At 43.3% G+C, this 26,167-nt stretch overlaps 1 protein-coding gene across 5 annotated transcripts; it reads left to right on the forward strand.

Annotated features, from left to right (window-relative positions):
• The first annotated feature begins 10,374 nt into the window (after window positions 1-10,374).
• klf3 (Kruppel like factor 3 (basic)) lies at window positions 10,375-26,091 on the forward strand. Of its 5 annotated transcripts, none has more exons than XR_015101815.1 (7): window positions 10,375-10,635; window positions 18,835-18,895; window positions 19,297-19,864; window positions 20,396-20,543; window positions 21,089-21,348; window positions 22,919-23,085; window positions 24,255-24,401. XR_015101815.1 is itself a non-coding variant. In XM_086119887.1 (6 exons), the coding sequence occupies exons 2-6, from the start codon at window positions 18,854-18,856 to the stop codon at window positions 24,434-24,436; spliced, it is 1,107 nt and encodes a 368-aa protein (XP_085976013.1). In that variant the 5' UTR covers window positions 10,375-10,635; window positions 18,835-18,853; the 3' UTR covers window positions 24,437-26,091. The 5 variants fall into 5 exon arrangements, 3 of the variants coding, with proteins under 3 accessions (XP_085976013.1, XP_085976015.1, XP_085976014.1); XR_015101816.1 differs by having other exon boundaries at window positions 21,239-21,348; XM_086119887.1 differs by lacking the exon at window positions 21,089-21,348 and having other exon boundaries at window positions 24,255-26,091.
• Window positions 26,092-26,167: the final 76 nt, after the last annotated feature.

Consider the following 26,167-nt stretch of genomic DNA (forward strand, 5'->3'; position numbering starts at 1 on the left):
GAGGTGATGATGAGAAAGTCTTGGCAGGGAAGTGTGCGTGTGTGTTGTGTGGGTCACCCAGGACATTGCCCCACGGCTGCCGAAGCGCATGTTTCCTCATACTCGCCAGAAGTTGCGATGTCTCACATGCCCGAACTGCTAGTTAACATGTTGTCCTTGCGTAACGTTCATTGATGCCCACGTGCCATTTGAATACAGATACTGTACATGTATAAACAGAGTGCTTCTTGTTTTGGACTGATGTGATTTGAGAGCACGAACTCACCCTTTACCATTCTCTGGTTGTTATGCATGTCACGGAAGCAATAATCATTTCAACTGCAAGTTTGTTAGAAGATTCAAATGAAAACCTTGGAACTCTTTGTCATGAGCAGCGCAATGCGCATTTGTGAAATGCGCTAACTCCTCAGTGACTACGGCTACACAGAAAGGCAAAACTGCGGACTTCTGCATGGAAATTGTCATGGATCAAACCCTTGTGGATTTTGCTGTTCAGCTCCTTGTTAGAAAGTTGCACGCAATGCAAAAGGTACCGAAACATTCATTGAGTGGACTGTTGCATTCAGAAGTTTGGAGAAGGTCACATTTCTAAATGTACTTAGCGGTACTCAGTAGGAAATCTGGGCCTGTTATGTGAAACACAATGCTGTTATTTCAGTGTAGGAAACGCAACAGCCGCATACACAGGTTAATTGTTCCATCTGTCATCTAGTGGAAGAGCATTTCATTGTTCCACCTGTGCCCCTGCATGCAGCTGGCATTGATAAATGAACAAAAGTACATTGTTCCCAGGAAATAAATCACGATTTCCTGACCCATTAGGTGAAAGTGGATTATGTCCAAGATAATGTGATGTGGCACATTGCTTGGGAATCACTGACCTGCGCAACCAGGTTGACCTCCATGTTACATGTGGGATGCCGGAGAGAAAGTGTCATGGTAAATCAAGCATTGAGAAAAGTTGGCGTGAGCTCAAAGTAGGCAGCAAGGAAATGACCATTGAGATCAACGTAAACAACAACAAGGCACGTTCCTTAAGCATTGAGCAATGTCATCGTCAAATGACTGTCAACGTGACACATTAGCACATGTGCATGTTTTCATTATTGCACAGGACTCAGGATGCGGCACTTTTTAAAAAATATATATATTTTTTACATTGTGAGATTTTTAGCTAGGCCAATACATGGCAAGAATTTACTGTGCAATCTGCAGAGAGTAGCTCCTATTCCATCACTTGAAGACAATTTGCTCTCCGGATTATCCCATCTTTGTGTCACGTCAGTTTTGTGGGTCAAGATGATATTTATGAAAGGCATGTATCATGTTAGTGAATATTTCTAGAGAGAGTTAATGTTTTGTTGTGGATGTACTTTGTCGTGGCGTAGAACAATGGCACTGCATTGTAGAAAGGAGCTGCTCCTGATTTTTTTCCAGTGGGCTCTCATTAAGTTTCATGTTTATTCATGAGATACTAAATGGAAAATATTGACTGAAAGTGAAAATAAATTGCGCCAAAATGAATTCTATTCTTATTGGCCGACGGGGTCACCGACGGGGACTTCTTCACAACACTTTCCCATTTCCAACTCTTGTACCTTCCCTGTGAACTTCCAAATGGACACATGGCTGCGAGTTGTCATGGCAACGTTGTACGTGGCCAAGAGGTGGACACGCAGGCACATTGTCGTGATCTTGCTGAGTCACACACGGACACATGGCCGCAGGGAGGGATGAGGTTGCACACACATTTGTGTGTGTGTGTGTTAGGGTGTTACTGTTTGTCAGGGAAGGTCAGGCGCCACAGTTTGGGTGTGACCGCCTGTGTCCTGTCAGCACATCCAGCATCCACAAAATGTCTCTCTCTTTCTTCTCCACCCTTCCTCAGAGCCAGGGTGTAACCAGGACTCCACTTGTCACTTATTCACATCTGTAACTGGCCAGGAAGGAGGGTGGGGGGGGGTCTCTTTTTGTGTGTTTGTGTGTGTGTGTGCATGCCTGTATGTGTTTTCTTCTCCTGACCGAACTCTTTATAGACTCCAAGGTTTCCCGTATAGTGACTGAAATGTGGAGCCTCAAACTCACTTTTGTGTGCGGGCCACATTGTAGTTACTTTTTCCTCTGAGTTCCATTATGTTTGTTTGTTATCTTTAATCGTCTTTTCATCTTATTACGTACGATATTCAGTACACAACAAATTGATGGATCACGAACTGAAATCAGAAGTTAAGAATAATAGTCCAACTTTTGTTCAAGTTACTGTAGTAGAAAATGCTTGCACTAGCTCTCCGTTATTTATTACGAATGACAAATTTTTGGTGTGTAGATTTTAGCAAGCATCATGGAAGCAGACATGCTTGCTTTGCTTGAGTGGGCCACATAAAATGATGTACCCCTGGGCCTTGAGTTTGACACCTATGTGTATATATAGTACTCGTACGTTTTTTTTACTGTACTTTGGAGGAAGTGAGGTGGGGCACAGACAGACTGAGAGAGAGAGAGAGAGATTGTGAGTGACAGCAAGCTGGTTTCTTACACAATAAAGCTGTCGGTTCGTTATTTCTGAAGCTTGAGGAGGAAGCGCTACTCCCCACAGGGCGGGGAGGCAATTCAATGAGACACCACCCAGCCCATGCGCGCGCGCGCGCACATACACACACACACACAGCCATCTTTTTAAGGGTGCACCCAGCTAGAAGAATCCCGCAACCGCAAACCTAGCCTGAATTTTGCAGTTTAACCATAAGATCCTCACTGTGACCCTCAAAAAAACCCATCAGGAGGTACTTGCCCAATGCATATTTCGCGCACGTATGATTTTTTTTTTTTTTTTTTTGCTGTCGTTGACCGTGCATTCTGCCAGTTGTACTACATGTTCAAATGACTGGCATCTGATGACCGTATGGAGGAACCTCCAAAGTGGTAGCATTCGGAGTTGATCCAAAATTTGTCTGCCAAGATATGCCTAAAAATTCCTACCAAAAAAAAAAAAAAAAAGAATCTTGATATTGCAAGACTCAAAGCATGGTGCCACAGCAGGGTACCGGTCACGGCAAAAGGAAAGAAAGTGTCACCACAGAAATGGAAATTGAACTTATTGCAAGAAAGGAAAATGGTTCATGTGTCTCTGTCCTCACAACTCAGTACAGGTACACAAATCATCAGTAATATTATTATAATAATGATGATAATAAGCAACTACCTTATTCAAATGTTTCAATCAGGGAACTAGTTGCATGCAAAGCGGACAATGCGAGTGTGATTTTGATGGCGCTAGATTTCTAGATCATGGCAGGTTGTGCATGCTTGTTTGGGTGTATGTGCGAGTGTAGTTTCGTTGGAGGCCAGACCACATTGCAGGCTAACTATCATGTTGTTTGAACAGCAAATTGAGCTAGCGACTGCGAGCGGCGCCGGACAAAGGCCACCCGACGGGATTCCTGTCACTGCATTCAAATATTTGTCAAACAAGTGTCGGACAAGAAGGAAGTCCCCCTAAGAAGTCATGCAGAAACTTCACCAGCAAGACCAACAGTAAAAGCACAATAAAAACACTTTCGTTTTGTTTTTAACTCGGGCTGTCAGGGCAACTCTGAGAAATTTTGGCAGTAGGCAGTCCAAGCTGGGATTCAAACCGCTGACCCTTCGGTCACTGGATGACTTGCTCTACCAACTGAACCAGAGATTGAGTTCATGTTGCTCTTACCCTGCTGGGGTAAGCTGATGACACCAGTAAGACCAGCGTGAAAGCCAGCTTATGCTCTTTTTGTGTAATTTAATCATTCTGATTTGATTTGTGGAAAAAAACGAAATAGAATTGACCACATTTGGATAGAGGAGGTTTCCACCCGCAGTGCCGAGATATCTTTCCAATCACAGGACTACAAAACTTTAAGCAAGTTAAATTTAAGATTTTTAAATTCAATTTCAAAGAAAGGCCAACATCCTAGTTTCCCCAATGTCCCATGTTGTCCAAAGTTGCTCAAGGCCATAAATGACAAGCATCTGCTCTTTTGAGTCCCGACTAAAACCACATCACTTGTTTTTGCGAGTTTTATTGCTTCTGCTATCGTGATTGCGGGATGTTCCTATTTGAATTGTTTGGTCAAGTTTGTTTTTTTTAAGAATGTTTATTTACTTTGAGATTTGAGACTATTTGCAATCAAACAATCCTAATAATTATGTCTGACCATTTTCACCACCAAAATTAATTTGAAACAATCTTCGGTGATCCCCCGCCAAAAAGATTTTTTTGATTCAATGTGCTTTTTATGTACAACCAAATTTCAGCCAAAACAAATGAATGCTTGCTTGGTCCAATGTATAATCCTGAGGTCTGTTTTGTGGTATTGCATTATCCTGCTAACAAAAAGAAAGAATGCTCTTGCCACAGACAATTGATGATTAGTGTGATTTTGTGTTGCCAGAAGGCAAACCCAAGAAGCACACACACAGTCACGCACACACACACGCATGCATGCAGACTTTCAAACACACTGTGCTATTCTCCCTGTGGTCAACCTTACAGCCCTTTCGGCCTCCCCAAAAATGTTTGACTTTACAGCCCGTTTAAAGAGGTGCATACAATGACACAATCATATTTAACAATGAATGTACTGTTCTGAAAATGTTCAGCGTATGGTTGTCTCATGTTGACTGCCTGTCCGCGTGTGGGGTGTGTTTACAAACCTGATTGTTCTCCCGGGAGAGAAAAATATGATAGTCACCTTTCTTACACAACTGGCGCGAGTTATATGTTAGCTGTCGGTTTAAGATGGAAATTATCCAATGTTCGGTTACTGACGTGATCAAATGGAAACATTCTGAGAAATACTAAATGTTGCTCAATACTGTAGATTCATTGTAGATTCATCTCGGTTCTTTTTTTTTTTTTCTTTAACTACGTCACACACACACACACACGTGTGACAAAGGAGTTGTTGTTTTGATTGTCTACCCGCATTGTAAAAATGCAGATATGCAATACACTCTCCCCTTCTGAATTTCTAAACTTGTTGCGTCAGTCTTCGTGAATGGCCAAGCTGTCTTCTAAGCCAATAGACAAACCTACTTTTTCACATTTGTGAGAAGATTGTTTTCTCTTTTTGCCATTTCGGTCATGGTGTCAAAAGTGCTTCCGTGGAACTAGTGGAGATTGTGGTTGATTAATAATGTCTTGAAGCAACTGAGACAATGAGGATTTAACTGCAAAACCATTCTTGTCTCAGTCTCAGCTCGTTTGCGTTCTAAAGACCAACGAGGCGCCGGCTGCACCCTCGCCAAAGGCAAATCCTCAAGGAAGCATTCTTTGTGTCAATACAACACTTGAGCGTGGCATCAGAAACTCAGAATATCTGTAGAGATGTTTAAAAGTAATCTGCGCAAAATAAATAAATAAATAACAATAAAATAAAAATGCTCAAGTCTGTCATTTGTGTGTAATCACTTGTGTATGAAAGGTGTCTTGACGTACTTAAACCTGAATGGCGTGCACCACTTGGTTGCAATTAGCAGAGGCACTGTTGGTTCAGTTTCAGCTTGTTCGCCGTCGAAAGGAGGACAAGAACGGCTCGCTTTCCTAGCTCTGGTGACCCGGGAGCTGTTCAAACATCGTTACATTAACTAGCATCTCTATTCTCTTGAAATGTACTCTGAAGAACGGGAGGGGGGGGGGGGGGGACTCCACGGAAGAGCTACAATCAACGAATCACTGACGTTTCCTTCACAAAAATCTTTGAAGACAATGATGGATGGAAACTGGCATATGTCAGCCTCCGCCATCGGGTTTTGGGAAGCCATTTTTTTACAGCTATGGAAAACATGTTTGGTTAGGTTGTCTGACTAATTTTCACATTTGTGCCATTAAACCGAGCAACAGGAAAGTCTGTAAAGTAATCAATCGATTAATCACGTTTCAACCATGTCTGTTATTTATGTAGTTATTTCACTTCATGTGTTCGAATTTAGATCACAAGATCACACACATTTTAGCTCTGGCATAAGTTTCTTGTACTCGAGTAAAGCTCCTTCAGTGAAAAACAGCTTTTAATTTGTCTTTAACAGGAATTTACCTTCATTTAGGAAGCACAATTACATTTATTTTGCAAATACTGTAGTTCTGTTTCACATGTGGAGACATACACACCTTTAAAGGGAAACAAGAGTGTGAATGAGGGTGTCAGTGTAAAAAGGTCAAAATGACGATGTTATTACCCATCAAGTAATTGCAGGTTGTTGTACAGATGCAATAATTAGTGTTTTAATCAAGTCACTGTGCTGTCGCTCACATCTACACCTTCTGTCAAAATAACACCAGGATGGAATCCATGATGCTATGGCTGCAAGGTGACATTTTAGCTTTTTGTCATACGTATTCAACATTTGGATTCCTTCATTTGCATATGGGCAGGAGGAGAACATTCAAAGGCCCTAGAAAATTGGCTTTTCGGTTTTCAACTCTGACGAAGGGCCCAAAGTCATATTTTGTTTTGGCGGCGCCCCCCTAATCTCTGCGAGTGTCCTTGAAAATGGGTGGAAAAGGTTTGTGACAAAATACACAGTCTGCACTCGGGCTGTAACAATTAAACCGAAACTCAAGACTCAAACTGGACAGACGTGTAATTGAAAATGAACAGGAGGCTTTTCATAAGTATTACTACAATCGAAACGTGTCGTGTATTTATATTTGCTAAAATTCATTTGTTTTATGTAGTTGCCCTTTTATTAGATGTGTTGCAAATAGTGCACTGCGCAGCCGATGTTGCAAACGTCAACATTTGCGGTTCTGATCGCACTTTTCTAGTTGGTTGAGGTTTGGACTGTGTACTGGGAACCAAATATCTTCCATATTTCTGATTACATCTTCAGGATTTGCCTTTCTCCAGTTTGCATATTTGCGCAGGTTGGCTGCCATTATTCTTTATCAGATGAGCAAGCCCCGCTGTTGTCACAAAAGGCTGGCGGAAAAAAGAAGAATGTGGCTGCGGAGGTATGGATGGGTGATAAGTGAGCATATCGTCCTTTACAGGGCAAGCAACCGTATTTGGGAACTGGAGTTCATGTTAAAAAAAAACAACAACAACTGGCTGTACATTTTGGAAAACTGTTTCACTGAAAAGACGCGTGCCAACCTTTGTAGTTACAACCTCTGTCATGCACTGGCAATCTCACTAGGTGGGACATTTCACGGACTGCCTTATAAAAAAAAGTTTGCAAATGGACATTAAAATGCTTCTTACTGAACATCTCAAATCATGGAGAATATAGTTTGGAATTGGCTTGTCTGATTCGTTAGAGTGGGTGTGGTTTTAACTGATACTGTAAGAGTGAAAACCTGAATTTCAAACATTTTTCTGAAGTCTAGATGCCTTAAAAAGCAGGTGTGAAGCTTATTTTAAATTGGGCTAAATCGTAATTTAAAACGGCAAACAAACACATTTTTGCAAGTGCTGAGATTTGAGTATTGGGGGTCCACTATAGATAATGATTATCAACCCCCCCCCCTCCATTTTGGGGGGGGGGGGGTGAAAATTAACGGTGCACTCAGAATGTGGTCTTGGGCTGCCAGTTGCCCATTCCTGTATTGCATAATTGCCCCTACAATTGTTTATCATTTCTATTGTTTTCAACAGAAGCAAAAATTAGGTCAACCTTTCGCCGGTCACATAAAAAGACGATGGCCGGATCTGCAAGGATCTGGCACACAGGCCTTGAGTTTGACACCCGTGATTCGAACCAAATCCAGGGAAAGAAGTTCTGATTTGATAAAAGCAAAATTAGGAAGCGTACGTGATGCCGCTTGTGATCTCAAGTCCCATAACACTTTGTGTACTTTGGAGTGTGGTACATTGCGTTCCGTCTGAGTCATGCTTGACACAGAAACCCATTTTGAATGGCGGCACTTCATCCCGCACTGCAATCCTTCACCTTGTCTCATTCTCCTCACGTAACGCTCCACTTGTCACGCTGACTGAGCTCCATGCACCCATGCGGATGTATGTTTAGAGTTGAAAGGCTCCTATACTCACATGTAAATCATCTGAGGCGTAGCAGGTGTCTCAGTTCTGCAGTCGGCACATACGGGGCTGTGATGACAAAGGCCACCACATATACATGGACCACGGCATGTGTTTGAACAACTTATGTTATTCAACATTTGGGGTAAACACTCGAGATATGTCAATTTGACTAAGGTTAAAGTAGTAAGAAGAAAAAAAAGCGAAATGTAATTCCATCTATCCATTTTACAAACCGCTTATACTCATTTGACTAGGGTATTTATATAGTCAAAAACGTTCTTATTATTGTTGCCCGTAGCAGATGTGCAAGAGAAAATGTCTGCGTGGGTGTAGTTCCGCTTAGTTGAAGTCATGTTGGTCTTCTTTAAACAGCACATTAATCGAGACAGAATCAACAGCTCCAGACACGATTACAGTACTCGGCAATCAATTCCACACAATCAGTTGAATTCTGAATGGTCAATTACTCGGTCATTGTCAGGTTTTGAACTGAACCGAATAATGTTTTGGATTCCAGACATGCAGCCTCAGACAGTGGCGATAACAAACATATTTATTGCAGGAAAAGCGCACCGACAAATTATAAACTGAAATCTCTTGTCACAACGAGTCGGGAAAAAAAACAATGCATAAAACAAAAAGTGCATGCAATGGTACAAGAGAACATAGAGAATACACAAACTAAAGTCCAATTGCGCAAAACCAAAGATCAAGATTGATAAAAATGAAGAATGAAAATACAAAGTTCCATGACAAAACGAGAGCAACTGTGAATGATAACGAGAGGTTTAAAATACAATAGTGAGTGCGGTCAATAATCTTATCAGGGACTGGGTAGTTTGGCAGTCCTTAAATATATGGCAGGCTTGATTCACTATGTACAATTGAATATTTCATGATTTCTTTTTTGTGATGATCATGATGATTATAGCGTACAGTTAATGAAAATCCCCAAAGCCCCATCACAAGAAATTAGAATACGACACAAGAAACAATCAAAATAATGTCAATGCAGAAGTTAGGTCGGACTTCCGACTGAATGCTGGTTAAATTTTCCCTTGAGTCTTAACTAGTGACCTATGTTGTGGAAAATATCGACATCTTGAGTGTGATGTTATTGCTTTTACACAAAAATATAACAGACTGAGCAACTGTTGACATTGTCCAAAAGCTATACACATCCTTTCAAAAAAGAAATTTTGCAATTAGAATTGCAACCATGACAACAAACACAAACAAAACTACAAAGTACCATGACTCTAAATACACTATGTGTTGTGTTGATCAACCTCCTGTCCGAGTGTTCCTGAGATGGCTCAAAATCAACCTGTTCTTTATCACATGATGGTTAAAGGCAGAGGATTAGAAAGATTCAGCCAATCACATCATACCTTCTTCAGCAGGTGCACTGTGGATCTAAAACAATTACCTTCATGTATTAAAAGGGTGGCTCTTCTTGGACTTTAAAAAGATTTTTGCAGCGCAGCCTACTTTTGTTCTCATAACAATTTCAGAGCTACAGTTACATAAAAAGTTCTGCAAAGAGTCTGCGCCTGTGGCTTTGAGCAATATCTGTAGTCGCACACTCCATAAAAATGGTGGATATGCTGTGCTAAAAAAATTTCAAATGAGGGAGACTTAAGGAAAATTATTTTGAGATGATGTATTCATTTACGCATCTATCCATTTTCTAGACAGCTTGTTTTGATGAAAGGGGGGGGGGGAAAGCAAGTTTTTTGGGCAAAATATGGTAAAAACTTAGCTCTACTGATTGCCAATGAATCACAAGCCATACATATGCTCTGTTATTCTCGTTATTATCCATCCAGTCAGTTGTGAGCAGAAGCCGATCCTAGCTGAGATAAGAATTGTGACTCTAAGGAGGATATGCTTTTTGAAAATGGATGAATGGATACGTGGATGGACATACAAAAAGGGCGGCAAGTGGTTACCACAACAATTTCACAACTGAGGTTGGGGGATTCAAAATTGAACTAAGGTGTGAATGTGAATGTTGTTTATGTGTATATGCCCTGTGATTGGTTGGTGACCAATCAAGGGTGTACCGGGACACAACAGGAATGAGAATAAGTAGCATTGTGAAATGGGGAGATAGATGGACATCCTAGAGCCTGCTAACACAGAATGTGCATTACTGTAACTTCACTATGGGTCTAAATATACCTTTTACAAAATTTAAATAAAACTAACTTATTTAGAGAATAGATTTCTCAATGCAAAATAATTTTATTGACGAACAGTAAAGACAACACAGACGCACACACACAATGGAGTGGACCACCCCGCCCCGGTCCCGCCCAGCGGTCCGACCCCACCGAGAAAACAGAGTGTGGATCATGTGACAGCACAGCAGCAGTTTCTACACCACATACGCACAACACACACAGACACAAAAACACCAAGCGAGTAAGTCAGTGAGTTTTATAAGTTTGGGAAGTGGTCGTCCGCTCAGCGTGTAGACACCACCGCGCGGAGCTGACTGGTTTATTCTCATGTGAGCGACGCCGAAGCAGAGTGACTTTGCAGCGGACTAAAACGGAGAGAGTAGTTCCAAGTCGTTGTCCAGCAAGTAGACGGCTCCCGCTCTTTCGGAAAGGTGAGTTTGACCACGATGTGTTCATTCAATTGAAAAAAAAAGGAAATGTGTTGTGGAATATAATTACCCATCGACTTACACTTGTAAATGGCCATGACTATTGTTTCATTCACGTTGAAAATTACACTCTTACTAATACTCCATTATTATTATTATTATTATTGTTATTGTTATCGTATTTTGTAGTGTGCGTGTATGTGACCATGTGTTCTTTTGGACTTTTGATGTGGTGGGGTTGTGGTTCGATTCCCGGCATGTACCATGTGTGCGTTTCTCCTCAGTGTGATAAGTGGTGACAAAATTATTGCATTCTGTGACCAAAGGATTGAAGCTTCGATTACTGTGGTGTTCAGAATACTCGAGCTTCTGGTGGGATGTTTTGTAATGGGATTCAAATGTCCCGTCTGTGAGCAAGTGGTTGTGAATGTACACAAGGGGTTTCAGGTTCGGCGGTTCGATTCCCAGGATTCTGTACTTGGGGCTCTTTTTGAAGTTAGGTGTGTGAATACATTTTGCCATTTGTTCTTTGAATTAATTTTAATTTGACTACGGGCAAGAAGTGGTAATTGTTGTTGTTTTTAAATCTGTTTAACCTGAAGTGGAAACCAGCAGTTACAGTCGTGTGTGTGTGTGTGTTTTTATGTGTTTTGTAAGTTTGTGTTTTGATGAGGACATCTGCACTATGTGACAAAAGGATTCCAATGTATCAATTCCCTATATGTCTGTGCAGTTGCGAGGGGTAGTCAGATTATATTTACAAGGGCTTTCAACTGTGCCCTGCGACTACAGGTTTCCAGGTTCAATCCCTCACATTCACAGCAAGGCACTAATTGCTCCGAGCGTGCTTGAAAGCATAAGGCTGCATGTATAGTTATGTCATTTGGAGTGAATATGATGCCAAAGTCGGTCGTGTGGACAGAGTGGGACAGCCGAGTCCCCGGTGTGAGGTGACAGGTGTGTGAGTCACACCTGATGCGCCGCGTCGCCTCCCCCGCGTCGCATCCTCTCAGCGAGGGCCCCCCCCCCATCTCCTGGCTATGTGTCTCTCCACGTTTCCTGTGCTTTGTTTCAAGGCTGAGACTTGCGTCACACATTCCTCTTGGCATATGAAGCCCTCATCCTGTTTAGAGGCCAACGAGTGAGAACCGAGGGAGGAGAGAGGGATGTGGACTTGGGGGGGGGGCAGATGAGTGGAACGGGGGCAACCTCAGCCTCTTTGTCTGACTTCATTGTCTTTTGTGAGCACTGGTGAAGCTTTTAGGAGAGTTATTTATGATTATTTGGACACTAGTTTGTCTCAAGGGCCACAAGCCCCCCTCCACACAAACACACACACACACACCCAATACCCCACCCACCCCTGCACCTCTTTCCCTGAATCAACATGCAACATGCTGATGTTATCTGGTGGAACAAAATGCGTGAGAGTGCAACACACACGCGCACACACACACACGCACACACGCTGCTCAAAGGGCACGTCTTGTGGAACATAAGAGCTAAACATTAAACTAGCGGCTGCTGAATATTTGGTCATCCTCAATGAAGAAGCCGAGGAAGTGAGCACACTCAGACGGCCCGTAAACCGAAACGCACACAGGCTGTTACACAACCCCTGCGTCTCAACCACCGGATCTGCCGCTTCCCGCCTCCCACAAACAGACACACACAAACACACACACATGCACACACACCACCTCCCCTTGTTTGAGGTTCATGGGAGTTTTGTCATATTTGCTTTCTCGTTTCGACCAGTTTGACATAGTTTAGGTCAGAGGGGCTGTTTTCTGGTTTTCTTCTACTCCCCTTCTCCTATTATTTAGGTAGGGAGGTGAAGTTTTTTTTTTTTTTTAGGGGGAGACAGGAAACCACAGGCCCCCCAGCAGCCCCCTCCAACACCCTCCCCTTGTTCTCTTCCCTTTCTCTGGCTTCCCTCTCTTCTTTGGCGCCCCCGACCCATCACGCCGTTTGGAAATAATAACAGTGCGAGGGCTTCCGCTGTTCTCTGGAAAGCTTCACCTCTCTGCCGAGTGCACGACTTGAAGAGTCATATGTCGGCGTATGTCAGCTGTGGCATGTCTTTGTGTGTGTGTGTGTGTGTGTGCGTGTGCGTGTGCGTGTGTGTACTGAGAGATTTTGGCTCATCTTTCCTGACTGATGGGCCCCCTTGTGTCTGGCTGTCCTGAGACTCTCGTTCTGCAAGAGAGGGGCCCCATGTTGGTGTCGGTCAGGGCTCGCGAGGGGTGATGAAAGGGTTCATAAGGGAGGTGATCATAATAATGATGGAGAAGAAGCTCATTGGTGGATGTTGAGCTCATCTAATGGAGTCTGAACACTAGGTGGTTGTTTTTGACGGAAAACAGATTAAAATAGTCTTGTTTTTTTCGCTGATTTGGCAATTTGAAAACGCATTCATTTTTAAGTAGTTTTAGTGAATAATTTATGTGGTAAAATCAGTCATCTGTTGAAGAAACAGTATGTTAAAAATAGTTTTAATAGTTTTAAATATGATTTTTCAATGTTCATTTTTTCAAAAAAAACATTATTTATTTCATTCATTCATTCATTTTTCAATCTGCTTTATCCTCACAAGGGTCGCGGGAGTTGATGGAGCCTATCCGAGCCGTCTTCGGGCAGTAGGCGGGGGATACCCTGAACCGGTTGCCAGCCAATCGCAGGGCACACAGAGACGAACAACCATCCACACTCACATTCACACCTAGGGACAATTTAGAGTGTTCAATCAGCCTGCCATGCAAGTTTTTGGAATGTGGGAGGAAACCAGAGTACCCGGAGAAAACCCACGCAGGCCCGGGGAGAACATGCAAACTCCACACAGGGAGGCCGGAGCTGGAATTGAACCCGGTAACTCTGCACTGCGAGGTCGACGCGCTAACCACTGGACCACCGGGCCGCTTATTTATTTCAATAATATGCACACACACAAAAAAAAAGAAGTTTTGTCACTTCAACGTACATTTTTCTTCTGTAATTGTAGTAATCGCTAATCATATTACTTTGGGCGCACCTTGCCCTATACGAGGCTGCCATGTTTCGTCGCCATCTTTCTGCTACGGATAACCGAAGGAGACAAACTTAGCAAAGGTAGTTAGTTGCTCCACATGATAACTGCGGGATGTGCAACAAATGGCATGTAATTAACCCGTCACTTTCGTGAATACCAGAAGTCATTTGAGGTGACATTTTGCTTCCATCTCTCCTGACGGAATTGGTGGGAAACTTGAGAGGTGTGGTCTCTCTCAGAGGCGCTGCCAGCCTAGGGCGTTGCATTCTCTTAGTTTGCCACCATATAGCACTATATTTTACACACTGTACCCTTAAATATTGTCTTTGGACATGCGGAAGTATGTTGCAGTCAAAACCTTAATGACTGTAATGCTGTAATGCTGCAGTAGCCACCAGAAAAGTGCGTTATGTACTTCACACCTACTACACGTAGCAGACTTTGTCACAAATGGGTCACAGCATACCTTAGGTCTATTGATCTCAGCTTAGCATGCTTTGGGCAATCTTATTTCCAAATTGTATCATGGTGACAACAATAGCAATAAGACACTAACATAGAACAACATGTTCTTTTTTTTCTTGACCAATAAGTGACCAGAAGTTGATTTACACTTTTGGTATCTTGCCTTGTTTGCTTGTCAGCCTAACTGACCAAGTACTAATCACATTGTTGTTTGCTGTTTTTCAGTTCTTGTGAATTTTGGCAGCACTGTTGTCTACGTGTGAAGTAAAAAAATACATAAAATAAATCTTTACTAGGTTGTTGTCATCTCAACATAAAAGTTCAACTACATGGGGTTGTAAATAAAAGCAACTCTGATATTACCTCACCACTTTGATGACTCATGCAGCTAGCATGCTAATCAGTCAGCGCTAATCAGTTCCGTCCTTTAAGGGTAACAGGGATGGATAGAGTGTGTGCGTATGTCTGTGTGTGTGTGTGTGGGGGGGGGGGGGGCGGGGGGGGTGGTTAAAGTAGGAATGAGCTCAGAGTGGAAATGAGTCCGTAAAGACCGAGAAGACGAAAAAGAATGTGGAGAAATGTGAGTTGTGGCGTGTTTCTTGGACAAAGCTGTCGTCTGGAGGTTTGTGCTCTCTCTGGTGATCTCATCATCTCCAGCAGTTTTGCCATTAGAGCGTGCACGCACAAGCCCCCTTCTGTGTGTGTGTGTGTGTGTGTGCGCGTGTGTATGTGTGTGTCTGTGTGTGTTTGTGTGTGTGTGTATGCACGGGTGAGCATGTGTCCATGTCTGTTATAATTTAGGCCTTTAGTGATTTAATGTGTGTATTCTGTTGAGCAAGCAGAAACGTGGTGTGTGGTTGTGTGCACTGAACAACTGTGTACGTGCATGCCTGTTGTGTATGTGTGTGTGTATCTGTGTGCATGTGGTTAAGTCAGTAGCCAGGGACTCCAAACCACAATATTTTCCTCCCTCAGTCATGTTGTTCTTTATCATTCATGGAGTGAGAGGAGAGTGGAGATCGTGCGAAGCCGATAAATAGGAAACGAGTGACCGTTGAGGGGTGTAGAAGGAGACACGTTCGGGGGAGAAAGGAGCTGAAAGTGGGAGGTGTCTTGCGAGGTTGAGCACACAGTAGCTCCACTGACCTAAAGGGACAATATTTGCTGACCAATCTTCACACACGCGCGCACACACACACACACACACACAAAGAGTGCACAGGTAGCCTACTTATATTTACAAAGTAGGTGTAGCACACACTGGCACCTCAACTACGTGTGTGTGTGTGTGTGTGCGTGCGCACGCGTGCGTGTGTGATGTGTTGTGCAAATTCCACTAGGTCAATTTGAGCCGAAACCAAAACTCTTCCTTTATACAATGCTTGTCAATAAAACTAGGTCAGCCGACTAAATTAGGTACCCATGCATCAACTCATGCGGACAAATAATGCTCAGATTTTAATGACACCGTCAGAGAATTATCCATTTAGCGAGGTTTTTATTCTTGTGGTTGTCATTTGTTGTAACGTTGAGCTGTTTCTAGTATTTTGTCTCACATTTGTGTTCATGACTTGTCAGTATTGGGCGGCCCGGTGTCGAGTGGTTAGCACGTCAATGCGGAGGCACCGGGTTCGATTCCAGCTCCCCCCCCTCTTCCTGTGTGGAGTTTGCATGTTCTCCCCGTGCCTGCATGGGTTTTCTCCGGGTACTACGGTTTCCTCCCACATTCCAAAAACATGCATGGCAGGCTGATTGAACATTCAAAATTGTCCCTAGGTGTGAGTGTGAGCGCGGATGGTAGTTTGTCTCTGTGTGCCCTGCGATTGGCTGGCAACCGGTTCAGGGTGTCCCCCACCTACTGCCCGAAGACAGCTGGGATAGGCTCCAGCACGCCCCGCGACCCTTGTGAGGATAAAGCGAATCAGAAAATGGATGGGTTACTTCTCAGAATTAAATGGACTTATTGTCTAATTAGACTTGCGTGACAGTAAATGTAATGTGAAATTTTTACTGCCTGTAAAAATTCACCGTGCATTTCATACACAAGGTGAACACCTCGTGAGTCAACTAGCGTCCCATTTTCAACTTATCATTTGGTTGTGCAGCTGTGCCTAAAGTGTGCTGGCATGTATGTATGTTATTTCTTTTGGTGTTGTTTCAAAGTGATCATGAGACACATACGTTACCACACAATTGTTTTACCGCAAACAAGAATTGAATATCTTATAAATAAAATCTATTATTATTATTATTATCTGATTCCCACTTCATGGTTGGTCAATGTTGGTACTTGCGTGGCTGGTTATTGTTATTCCGTAGCCTTTCCTGGTTGACTTTCACTTGATGGTGCGTCTTTGGCATCTTGCATTTATTGTATTGGTCACATCCCGTTTCAGACTCTTCTGTTTGTGATACATCTTTAGAGACGAGGTCGTCTCTTGTCATGCAGTAATCTCGCTCGTTTCCACTTCTTTGGAGATAATCATAATTGATAAGCTTTATTATCTTTGGACCTGAAGATGCTTAAGTAACTAAATAATATCATCTAAATGTAATATGCACAAAAGTGAGCACCTGCGTGTGGCCTCACATCTGTCACTGTCAATTTGTCCTGTTTGTTGCATGTTTTGACAAGATTGAACCCTCCGAGCATAAATCAACCTTAGAGGACATGAAATGCATGTGGGGAAATGTTTGACGACTGTCTGTGTCTTTCGAGGAGTTTCACGAATGCAGAGCGCTTGGGAGGAATTTTCGGACTGCTATTCTTATCTATTTAATTTTTAGAACAGCTTGACACACTAAGTCAGTCGCGAATTTACGTAACACTGGACTGTAGGTAGGAAAATACTTCGAGGCCATCCAAAACCATTAAGATGAAGTCGAGCAACGGCCCCGCATCTGCGACACACTCCAAAAACCTCTCAAAAGTCTTCCCAGAAGTTTGCCCTATTTTATAGCCCTCCACCCGCAACTTACCCCAATGCCCATTTTCACTTTCTCAAGGGGATGTTTGAAAATGTCCCAATATTTAGGCCTGTAGTTGTCGAAACGGGCTCAGGCAAAGTGGATTATGAAACGTGGAAAAACACTCCAGCTTGTTTGGAACACACTCGACAAGTCGAAGTAGAGCACATACCTTCAGGGCTGAACAATCATGCCTACACTTTTATTGTTTATTCCTTAACGTAGAAACACTGCAAAATAGCCCCATCGGAACCATGACAAAAGATTTGACGATACCCAGGCAGGTTTTTTTTGGGGGGGGGGGGGTTTACCCAGCAAAGCAGCATATTTCTTTCCATACAGTATCTGTGCCCAAGTAAAAAGCACAAGCGAAACATGAATAGGAGCAAGGGCAAACACAGTGGTCAAAATATTGTTGACATGAAACCGTTTCCTCATTGTTGAAATCGCACATGAGCTGAGCGTTGTCCAAACAGTTGCAAGGGGAGAGGCCGTTGAATATGTCGTCAGATACGGCCATGAAACGTCTGTTTGTGCTCCTCACGTCATCTGATTGGCAACCACAAACGAACAACTGCTTGACCTCAAGTTGAACTGCAACACAATACAAACCCGCTCTAGAAGGCGCGCGCACACACACTCACACACACACAGGCCACACCTGACTGCTCGCTCTTTGTTTCTCCGGAGCCGCGCCACGGTTGCGGCCTGTGTCGTCATGTTCACACCCTTCCTGACCCAGCGAGGGAAGCATCCTGCTTCCCCATTGGTCTGTTCGCCATCTGGACTCCCAGTGTGCATGTTTGTGTGCATGCCTGTTTTGGATGGGGCGCGAGGGCTTGTGTTCTTGCCCACTTGTTAATAATTAAAGGCTAACTTGTCTCCCGACTGTGGACTTTGATCAGGACACGCACGCACACACACACGTGCACGCTCACAACTCCTTGAAGGTACATTCTCAGTGCAGGTCATGTTACCTAAAGGCTCGATGGAAACACGCACACACGTATTTTGAACCAGTCCTTGTGGTTACACTTGGTGTGTGCATGCATATTTTCCTGGTTTGCTCGCTACGCTTCATTCTACGCTGGTCTGATTTAGTTGGGGGGGGGGGGGGGGGCGGCAGCTAATCACCATTGCAAGGGTTGCAGTCGCGGCAAACCGGGAAAGGAACTGGTGTCTATTAGTGATAGAGTTGCTGTAAAAACTTTCAGAGGAAGAGGACAAAGACAAGGGAAAGAGGTGAAGAAACAACAAGAGAAGCGGCAATATACAGAACACAGAAGCGCTCAGGTAGATGTACTCGGTGTAATTGTCCATGAACGCTCTCATTCATTGAAATACTTGGAAAGCCCCAGATAACTTTTTACTGTTGGGATTTTTTTTTTCTTTTCAAACGCAGTTTTCTTCATATTAAAAACAAAAATGTGGTCTTGATGTTCTCGATGCATTTTATCTACACTTATTTAGCATGGGATGATCGCTTTCATCCATCCATTTTCTGCGCCGCTTATCCTAACTTGACAATTAACTCCAGTTTTTGGAACGTTAGAGGAAGATGGCATACATGGGGAAAAAAAAAAAACGCCACACTGGGAGGCCGTGGCTCAGATTTGAACCCTCAACCTCAGAACTGTGAGGTGGATGTGCTGACCATATATCATCTGTTTTATGTCCTAAATTGAAACCAAGATTACCTGTAAGTGTCTTCATATATGTATACCTGTGTTGTGCTTTTACAGGCTTTCGGCCATTGCAGCCATGCTGATGTATGATTACCCTCTGAAGACAGACATGGAGACGGTAAGGCACGTGTGTGTTTTGTGCAGTGTGTGTGTGCTCGCATCATGCCCGAGCATGTTTTTGATGCCATGTAGCAAGTAGCCCGCACATAGCGACCCGCAATCATGCTACGTGCCGAGACAGCCCGGTTCCCACATTCCGACTCTTCCTGGACAAACAGGCTGCAGCACAGTGGACATTTGCATACAATGGCCGCGCACGCCGCCATGCAGCGGGCTAATCAGCACTCGGTTCTGACAGACATTCCCGAGCAAAACTGTGCTGACGTTTCTTGGCTGGCTGTAGTTGTTTGTGAGGCAGAAGCCTGTTTTTGCCGGCATTCCGTGCTGAGCGGGAATGTTCAACTCTGCTCTTTTGTTCCCTTTCCTTTCTCCTGCATCCTCTCTTCCTCTCTTTCGCAGTCATTCTACTCACCGCTGGTGAAAACGCCGGATCCGTACGGAGTCTACTTCTCCCATCCGACCCACGTCTACCACCACAGCCACATGCAGGCCCTGACCCAGTCCCGCGCCGCTAACAACCCATCGCACACCCAGCTGGAGCCCGTTGATCTGTCCCTGAGCAAGCGCTCGTCGTCCTCCGCCGCCTCCTCCTCGTCCTCCCCTCACTGCTCATCCGCCTCCTCCCCGGCCTCCTCGCGGAGCACCCCGCCGTCGCCTTATAGCACCGCCAGCCGTGCCTCCCCGCGCTGCTCCCCCCAGCTGACCCAGCGGCACTCCTCGCCGTCCCACGCGCTCCCGCCGCCCGCCACCTCGCTATCGTACCCCACCATGGTGGCTCCTCTGATGGCCGCAGGCTCCGGCGTCATCCAGAGCTCGGGGGTCATGGTGTCTCCGGTCATGGTGCCTCTGTCCGTCCTGTATCCCTCCCCGCTCCACTTGCACCAGCCCATAATGGTGAGCCCGCCTGTTCCGGCGGACGATGAGCATCATCACCATCATCATCATCGAAGCAGAGACCACAAAACAGGTGAGCCCTCATTTGTTGCTTTTATTTACTTTGAGCATTCTCCCAAAACAAAATGCACACATTCATTCTTCAGACAACATTTTCACTCATATTCGATGGAATTTTAACCGTACAAAAAATGTACACGTGAACAATGCAACAAAAACATAATGGTATTGTCAATATACAAAAATCTTAAATGTAGCTTTTGGTTCACATAAACTGTGCTGCACACGCTTCAAAAACAACGAGCAGGCAGCACATATTCATATAAACTTAATGAAAGTGAGGGAATGCTAATATTCTTAACACAAGCCAAAGAGCAGAGTATTCCAAGGTTAACTTCATTGGTTAGCCACATTTATTACATGGCATAAATTACATTGGCGTAAATGTGATCAGAATGACTTCACTGCTTACTGTACTTGTGTAGAGAGAGATCTGCGCTTACAAAATGTTACAATTTTACACAATGCTTCTTGCTTGGCGAACACCATAAGGCTGCTTCTATGTGTGTGTGAGCGTTTCAAAATGACTTTTTTTTCTGCCCAGTTCAATCCAGAAAGTCATTGGATGGGCGAGGCGATGGGCACGACTTGCACAAGCTCATCAAAACCGAGCCCCGTCCCGAGCTCATTCATGAGCACCACAGCAGCCACGACATGAAGTCATCGGTCATCAGGATATCACAAGAATATGAGTAAGTTTGACACACACACACGCACACACGTATTATTACATTGTTGCCATGCCTTGGCCTCTTCGTCCCAAAGAAGGATGTCGAAGTGACTTGAGGAGCTTCATTTAGACAGAACTACAATAGCACTTTGCCGCCGTTTTTGTGGATTTTTGCTATTCGCAGCAGGGCTCAAGCGCTCTCTTTCTTAAATAGTGGGAGGGGGTTCATTCTCATCAAGGATGTACCCCGCATCTGCTCAATTTACAATTGGAGTTTGGGATTAGATGAGCGCTTACACGTTTATTCCTTCAGAAACGACAGTACACATTTTACAAAAAGAAATACAAAGTGCAGGATTTTAGAGGAACTTAAAAAAAAAAATCAAGATAATCAAAACAATCAAAACAAAATGTGTTCAGTGATATTGTCCACGACGGTAACCATTCTTGTTGTAAATGGGGAAAAAAGTTTCTTCTTTAAACAATTGTGGATGCTAACAGGAGATACATTGGATAACATCTCCATTCCGAATTCCTTCGCCCCACCGTTTATTCTTTTCTTTCCAGTCGGCTGTGTCCTCTGGTACGGGTCTCCATGCGACGAGGCTGTCCTACAAGTTTATATCAGCCATCTGAATCCTGTCGCCGCCACTCTTCCACTTCCTGTTCTGTCTTTCGTAACCACCTCCCTCCTTTTCGCTTCCTGTGTTTTTTTAGCGCTCGTCGTCTGGCATCTGCAGGCCCCACGTCTATTCTGCTTCTCCTCTCGCTCATCTGTTCTTATTCCTCGACCTTTCATCCGACATTTAATGGACAAGTGTCGTCAGGTAGTTGTTGGCTTAGTTTTGAAGTCATTGTCAGTGTGCCAAGTGTGGCTGTGGGTGTGTCCAGTGCTGTCATCACCTCTCAAAAGTCATTCAAGCGTGTACTGTACGTGAAATATAGGTCATGTTGGCTCACCACCGTCACCCAGGATTGGTCTTTGTGTGTGTGTGTGTGCGTGTGTGTGTGTGTGTGTGTGTGTGTGTGTGTGTTTGCGCCTGCCTGCCTGCAAATTCCTTTGCAGTGGACCAATGTGAAAGATTCATATTTCAACACCCCGTGTCTGCTTTTAACCGCCACTTTATCACGCCGTTCTACACACATGCACGTACGCCCATGTACATACTCACACGCGCGCGCGCGCACACGCACACACACGCACGCGCATGCGTTCATGTCCAGACTCCTTTTCTTTTTCACAAATCCAAAAACAAATGAATGATGTCACAAAAATGTCTTCTATTGTGTTGAATGTGAATAGCATATATGAGAGTCCTACTTCCTGCAAACAATTACTTTTAAAGTGGAACCTTCCAAGTCAGACACCCTAAAGGCAGTAGATTTTGTGGAATATTCCACAATTAAGGAAAATGTATTGTTCAGTGTGTAACATCAAGTATTTGTTATCAAATCTCATGCGACTTGAGCTCAGTGAGCGATCTTGGGCCACCAAAATCCTATTTTTTCAAATGAGTTTTCAAATGAGTTTTGATAAATTCACATGAAAAAAAATAGTGGGACTTAAGAGGGGGAATTTTTTTTCTCCAAAAATGAACCCTTCACGTTTGAATAAGTAAGGATAATTCAAACAGGATGATCAATAATAAACATGTTCCTGGTGACCTCCCCTTCCTCTTCAACCATTGACACTCACACCAAAGGACAATAAACTTTCAATTAATGGTACATGCATGTGTTTGGAATGTGGGAGGGGCCTGGACTACTCCGAGAACACGCCAACACCACAGAAGGCAGGCCGGAGCCTGGATTTGAACGCCCAACCTCTGAACTAAACAAAGAGCTAACCAATTATGCAATTCTTGTTAATGTTCTTCCAAAGTACACCTGGAATTTTGTTAGCCTGGTCTCAAGTTTTTATTTTGTTACAATCATTTTGTAGTACTTTAAATGCTTAAATGACAAAGAAAACAACTCGAACCTCAAATTCAATCACAAGATAGTCATGAATTTTAAAAAAATGTAGGGTGAAAAAAAGAGTGTGACCTAATGAATTATGTTCCACTATTACCATTTTATGTCGAAATAAAGACTCATTAATTGATGAACGTTGTGGACTTTTACACAGTACTTGGACTATTTTTAGCCTGTTCAAAGACAAAAGATGACGAAACCAAACCAAAAGGTGTGGTGCGCTGGAAAAAGTGGGAGGTGTTTTTCAACTTCCCGACAGGCAGTTGTTATTTTTGTGCCGCAGGGTTGCCTGCCACTTGAATCTGCCAACTAACAGTTCACTCGGGTGATTTCAACATCCTGCAAAGGAGGCCGCAATGATGTGACACCGACTCCTCCTGCTGGTTAAATCTCAACCATTCTCTTCTTCCCGTGTGTGTTTAGGGGCAACAACCCGTCCGTTATTGTCCATTCGGCCACTCAGCATCCTCTCCCCGCTGACTCTCCGGACACGCTGAAAAAGAGAAGAATCCACCGTTGCGATTTCTCTGGTTGCAACAAAGTCTACACAAAGAGTTCACATCTCAAAGCGCACCGTAGGACGCACACAGGTGAGATCTTCCGCTTTGTGACACAAGATTAGGTACATCCGCACTGTCGACTGTCACCCAGTACAATAAATACAGTACCGTGCAAGAGCTCGTGTGCAGTGGCGCTCAATTGCACTGTATCCTACTGAAAAGGGAGAGCTATGTAATACTGTAGAATTTTTTTTTTTTAACAACTCCAGCTAATATTAGAAGCCGTTCTCTGTAAGATACACTACAGAAAATGTCATTCACAATAAACTGCATAAAAATTTATTTCAGCAAACAGTAGTGTAACTGCAGGTGGTGGGAGGTGTTTATTTGTACAAACATATTTTAGGAGCACGCCATTGCCCCATTCTCACGGTTTAATGTTTGTCCCACCATTCCTCCTTTGTTTTGTTTTTTTAAGCTATTGTTTTTGCTTACCGTATTTTCTGCACTAAAAGGCGCACCTGAAAGCCTTCCATTTTTTAAAAAGCTCACAGCGCCTTAAAATCCGATGCGCCTTGTGTATGGTCATTACGGTAATATTTCGACCCCAAAATGGCTCCTTGCTCGAGACATGCTGACAACGCAGAGTTCAAACTTAAGGCGACCGGTTCCGCAGTTGAACACGGAAGTAGAGCAGTGGCAAGAGAGTCCAACGTTAACGAGTCAATGTTATAATTTGCTGTTGGTTAAGTGAACTGTGTCGCTGCTTTCGTATATAAATTTTACTGACATCTGATCGTTCTGTTGGTGTTTCCTTGATTGTAGCTTCATCTAGTGGAGGCATTGTAGATTGCGTCTTATAATGCGGTGCGCCCAATGTATGAAAAAAACGACAAAATAGGCCATTCATTGAAGGTGCGCCTCATAATCCAGTGCGCCCTTTAGTGTGGAAAATACAGTACTGTAATGCACCTTGCATGAGGGAAAGGAGAATCATGGCTGCTAACACATCGTAGGGAACTTATTAACAACATATGGTAAGTTTAAGCCATTGAATGTTTCAACGGGTGCTACTGTTTTGATTAGCAATTGCGTTAGAAATTTAGGTGGCATGCTGTGAGATGTTTGTAATGTGACGTGTGTGTCTTGGCTCAGTGAAGCTCGAGAAACAACGCCTTAGCTTGTGCAGTTTGTGTTGCGACAGTGTTCAAGCATTTTTTTTTTCCTTGAACCGTGAATGTGTTTGTGCGCTCCTGCAGGCGAGAAACCGTACAAGTGCATGTGGGAAGGCTGCACATGGAAGTTTGCCCGGTCCGACGAGCTGACGCGACACTTTCGCAAGCACACGGGAGTGAAACCTTTCCAGTGTCCCGACTGCGAGCGCAGCTTTTCCCGCTCCGACCACCTGGCCTTGCACAAAAAGCGCCACCTCCTGGTGTGAAACTTCAACTCAGGACAACTTGAGCTACCTGGTCCTGAATCCAACATTGGACTGTACCACTTGGACTTTGAGGGGCGGGGCTGGGGGTATAAATATCGGACTCCAATGTACGGATTGGGGCAAGCTGTGATGCTTTCACCTCTTTGACCTGAATATGAGCTGTTATCCTACTGCATCAAAAAAAACAACAACTTTGAATCATTCACAGCATGTTGCCATTACATTTTGGGGAATCCAAACATTTTCTCTTTTGAAAGTGATTGCAACATCTCAGCTGGTTTGAGAGTGCTTCCCCCTTGTGGCCCTACAAAACACACACGTACGGAAAGCCGTTGGAGAATTTATGCCCAAAGCCCTTGATTTTCAATTTTAGGTCCATGTACTTGTACTTGTAACCTCCCTATGAGCATTAATTTGTCATCCTATTTTGTGTTTTTTATGGTCTTACTAGTGAGGCCAATGGGCGTACCAGTGGATGGACTTTAAACTGGATAACAAGGTTCTGGAATAAATGGTCAAAGTGCTTTCCATACACATATGCACCATGAACAAACTTTTCATGTTAAAGGAAACTCTTTTTTTTTTTTTTTTTTTTAATTTGTCTTCAAGGGCCAATGAAATGTGAAGTTTTTCACATTGTATTGCATCACACCTACTTGTGGGCAATGTGGCTAACTCGTCTAATGCTAGTCCCCCAAATTGAAACAACACACACCTCATCTGCTTCGAAAAGCTTGAATGATGCGTTCTCTTATGTGCACACTTTAATGGAACACAATGCAGGAAAAATGCACTTAATGAAATCTGGGTTAGAAAGTATTTTGGTTGTTTTTATTTAGAAATGTGAACGTTGCTGTACCTGGGGCATTATATTGTTTCGGTCAGGACATGCATAAGGATATTAAGTGCAACAAAATATCTCATTTCTTATATCAAGCTTCAACAGTATATCTATAATATGATCTTTTTGGAGGGCGGGAAGGTCGTGATGCAATGTCAATCTAAGTTTTTCTCTTGAGACACTTTTACTTGGGAAATGTCAGCGTTCAAGGCAAGGAACCGGACGGGACTTTTTTTGCTTTCAATATTTCTGTGTACCAACATAATTCCAATCAAATTTCCCTTATTTAGCTATCCGTTCTTTACAGCCTCCCGAGAACAAAGAGAGAAACAAGTAATGTGTGTTTGTGTGAGTGTGTTCATGTCTCCATGCTGTGTGCACTTTATAGGTAAGATTCAAACCAGCATTCCCAAAAGCATACATTGATCCACATAAACTAAACATACCCAAATGTAGCGGCTCAACAGATCAGCATTTTCCTTTTTTGTTTCTTGTAAAGGTTTTTGTCTGTCTGCAAATATAAGTTGTAATATATATTATATATTATATTCATATATATTTTCTAATTGTTAGACTGAAAGGGCAATTACAGGTTTTTATTAAGCATGATTTTGATACTCATAATAATGAAAAATATTACACATTTCTGCAATGTTGTGTCTCTCATGAACTTTATCTCCTTTTAATCTACATTGGTAATTCAAAGGGAATGTGTAAACTGTGAGCATAACTACAGATGTGTGTGCAATTCTGCATTTGTTTTAAAACAAAATATTCATACCACTTAATAAACTTATTGCTATTATTGTCAGAATTGTGGTTTTTTTTTATGGTTATTTGCTTTAGTCTGTAGTACCTCCTTCCATCCATTTTCCAATGTGCTTATCCTC

The sequence above is a fragment of the Hippocampus guttulatus genome, chromosome 9 (genome assembly GCF_054856545.1).
Source record: "Hippocampus guttulatus isolate MCC_2025c chromosome 9, RoL_Hgut_1.0, whole genome shotgun sequence".
NCBI lineage: Eukaryota > Metazoa > Chordata > Actinopteri > Syngnathiformes > Syngnathidae > Hippocampus > Hippocampus guttulatus.

What these genes read in the sequence shown, in the direction of transcription:
- klf3 (XM_086119887.1), top strand. Translation starts at nt 18,854, where the DNA reads ATGCTGATGTATGATTACCCTCTGAAGACAGACATGGAGACG. An exon ending in TGAAGACAGACATGGAGACG is followed by an intron (nt 18,896 to 19,296) that starts GTAAGGCACGTG and finishes TCTCTTTCGCAG; the next exon opens with TCATTCTACTCACCGCTGGT. An exon ending in AGGATATCACAAGAATATGA is followed by an intron (nt 20,544 to 22,918) that starts GTAAGTTTGACA and finishes GTGTGTGTTTAG; the next exon opens with GGGCAACAACCCGTCCGTTA.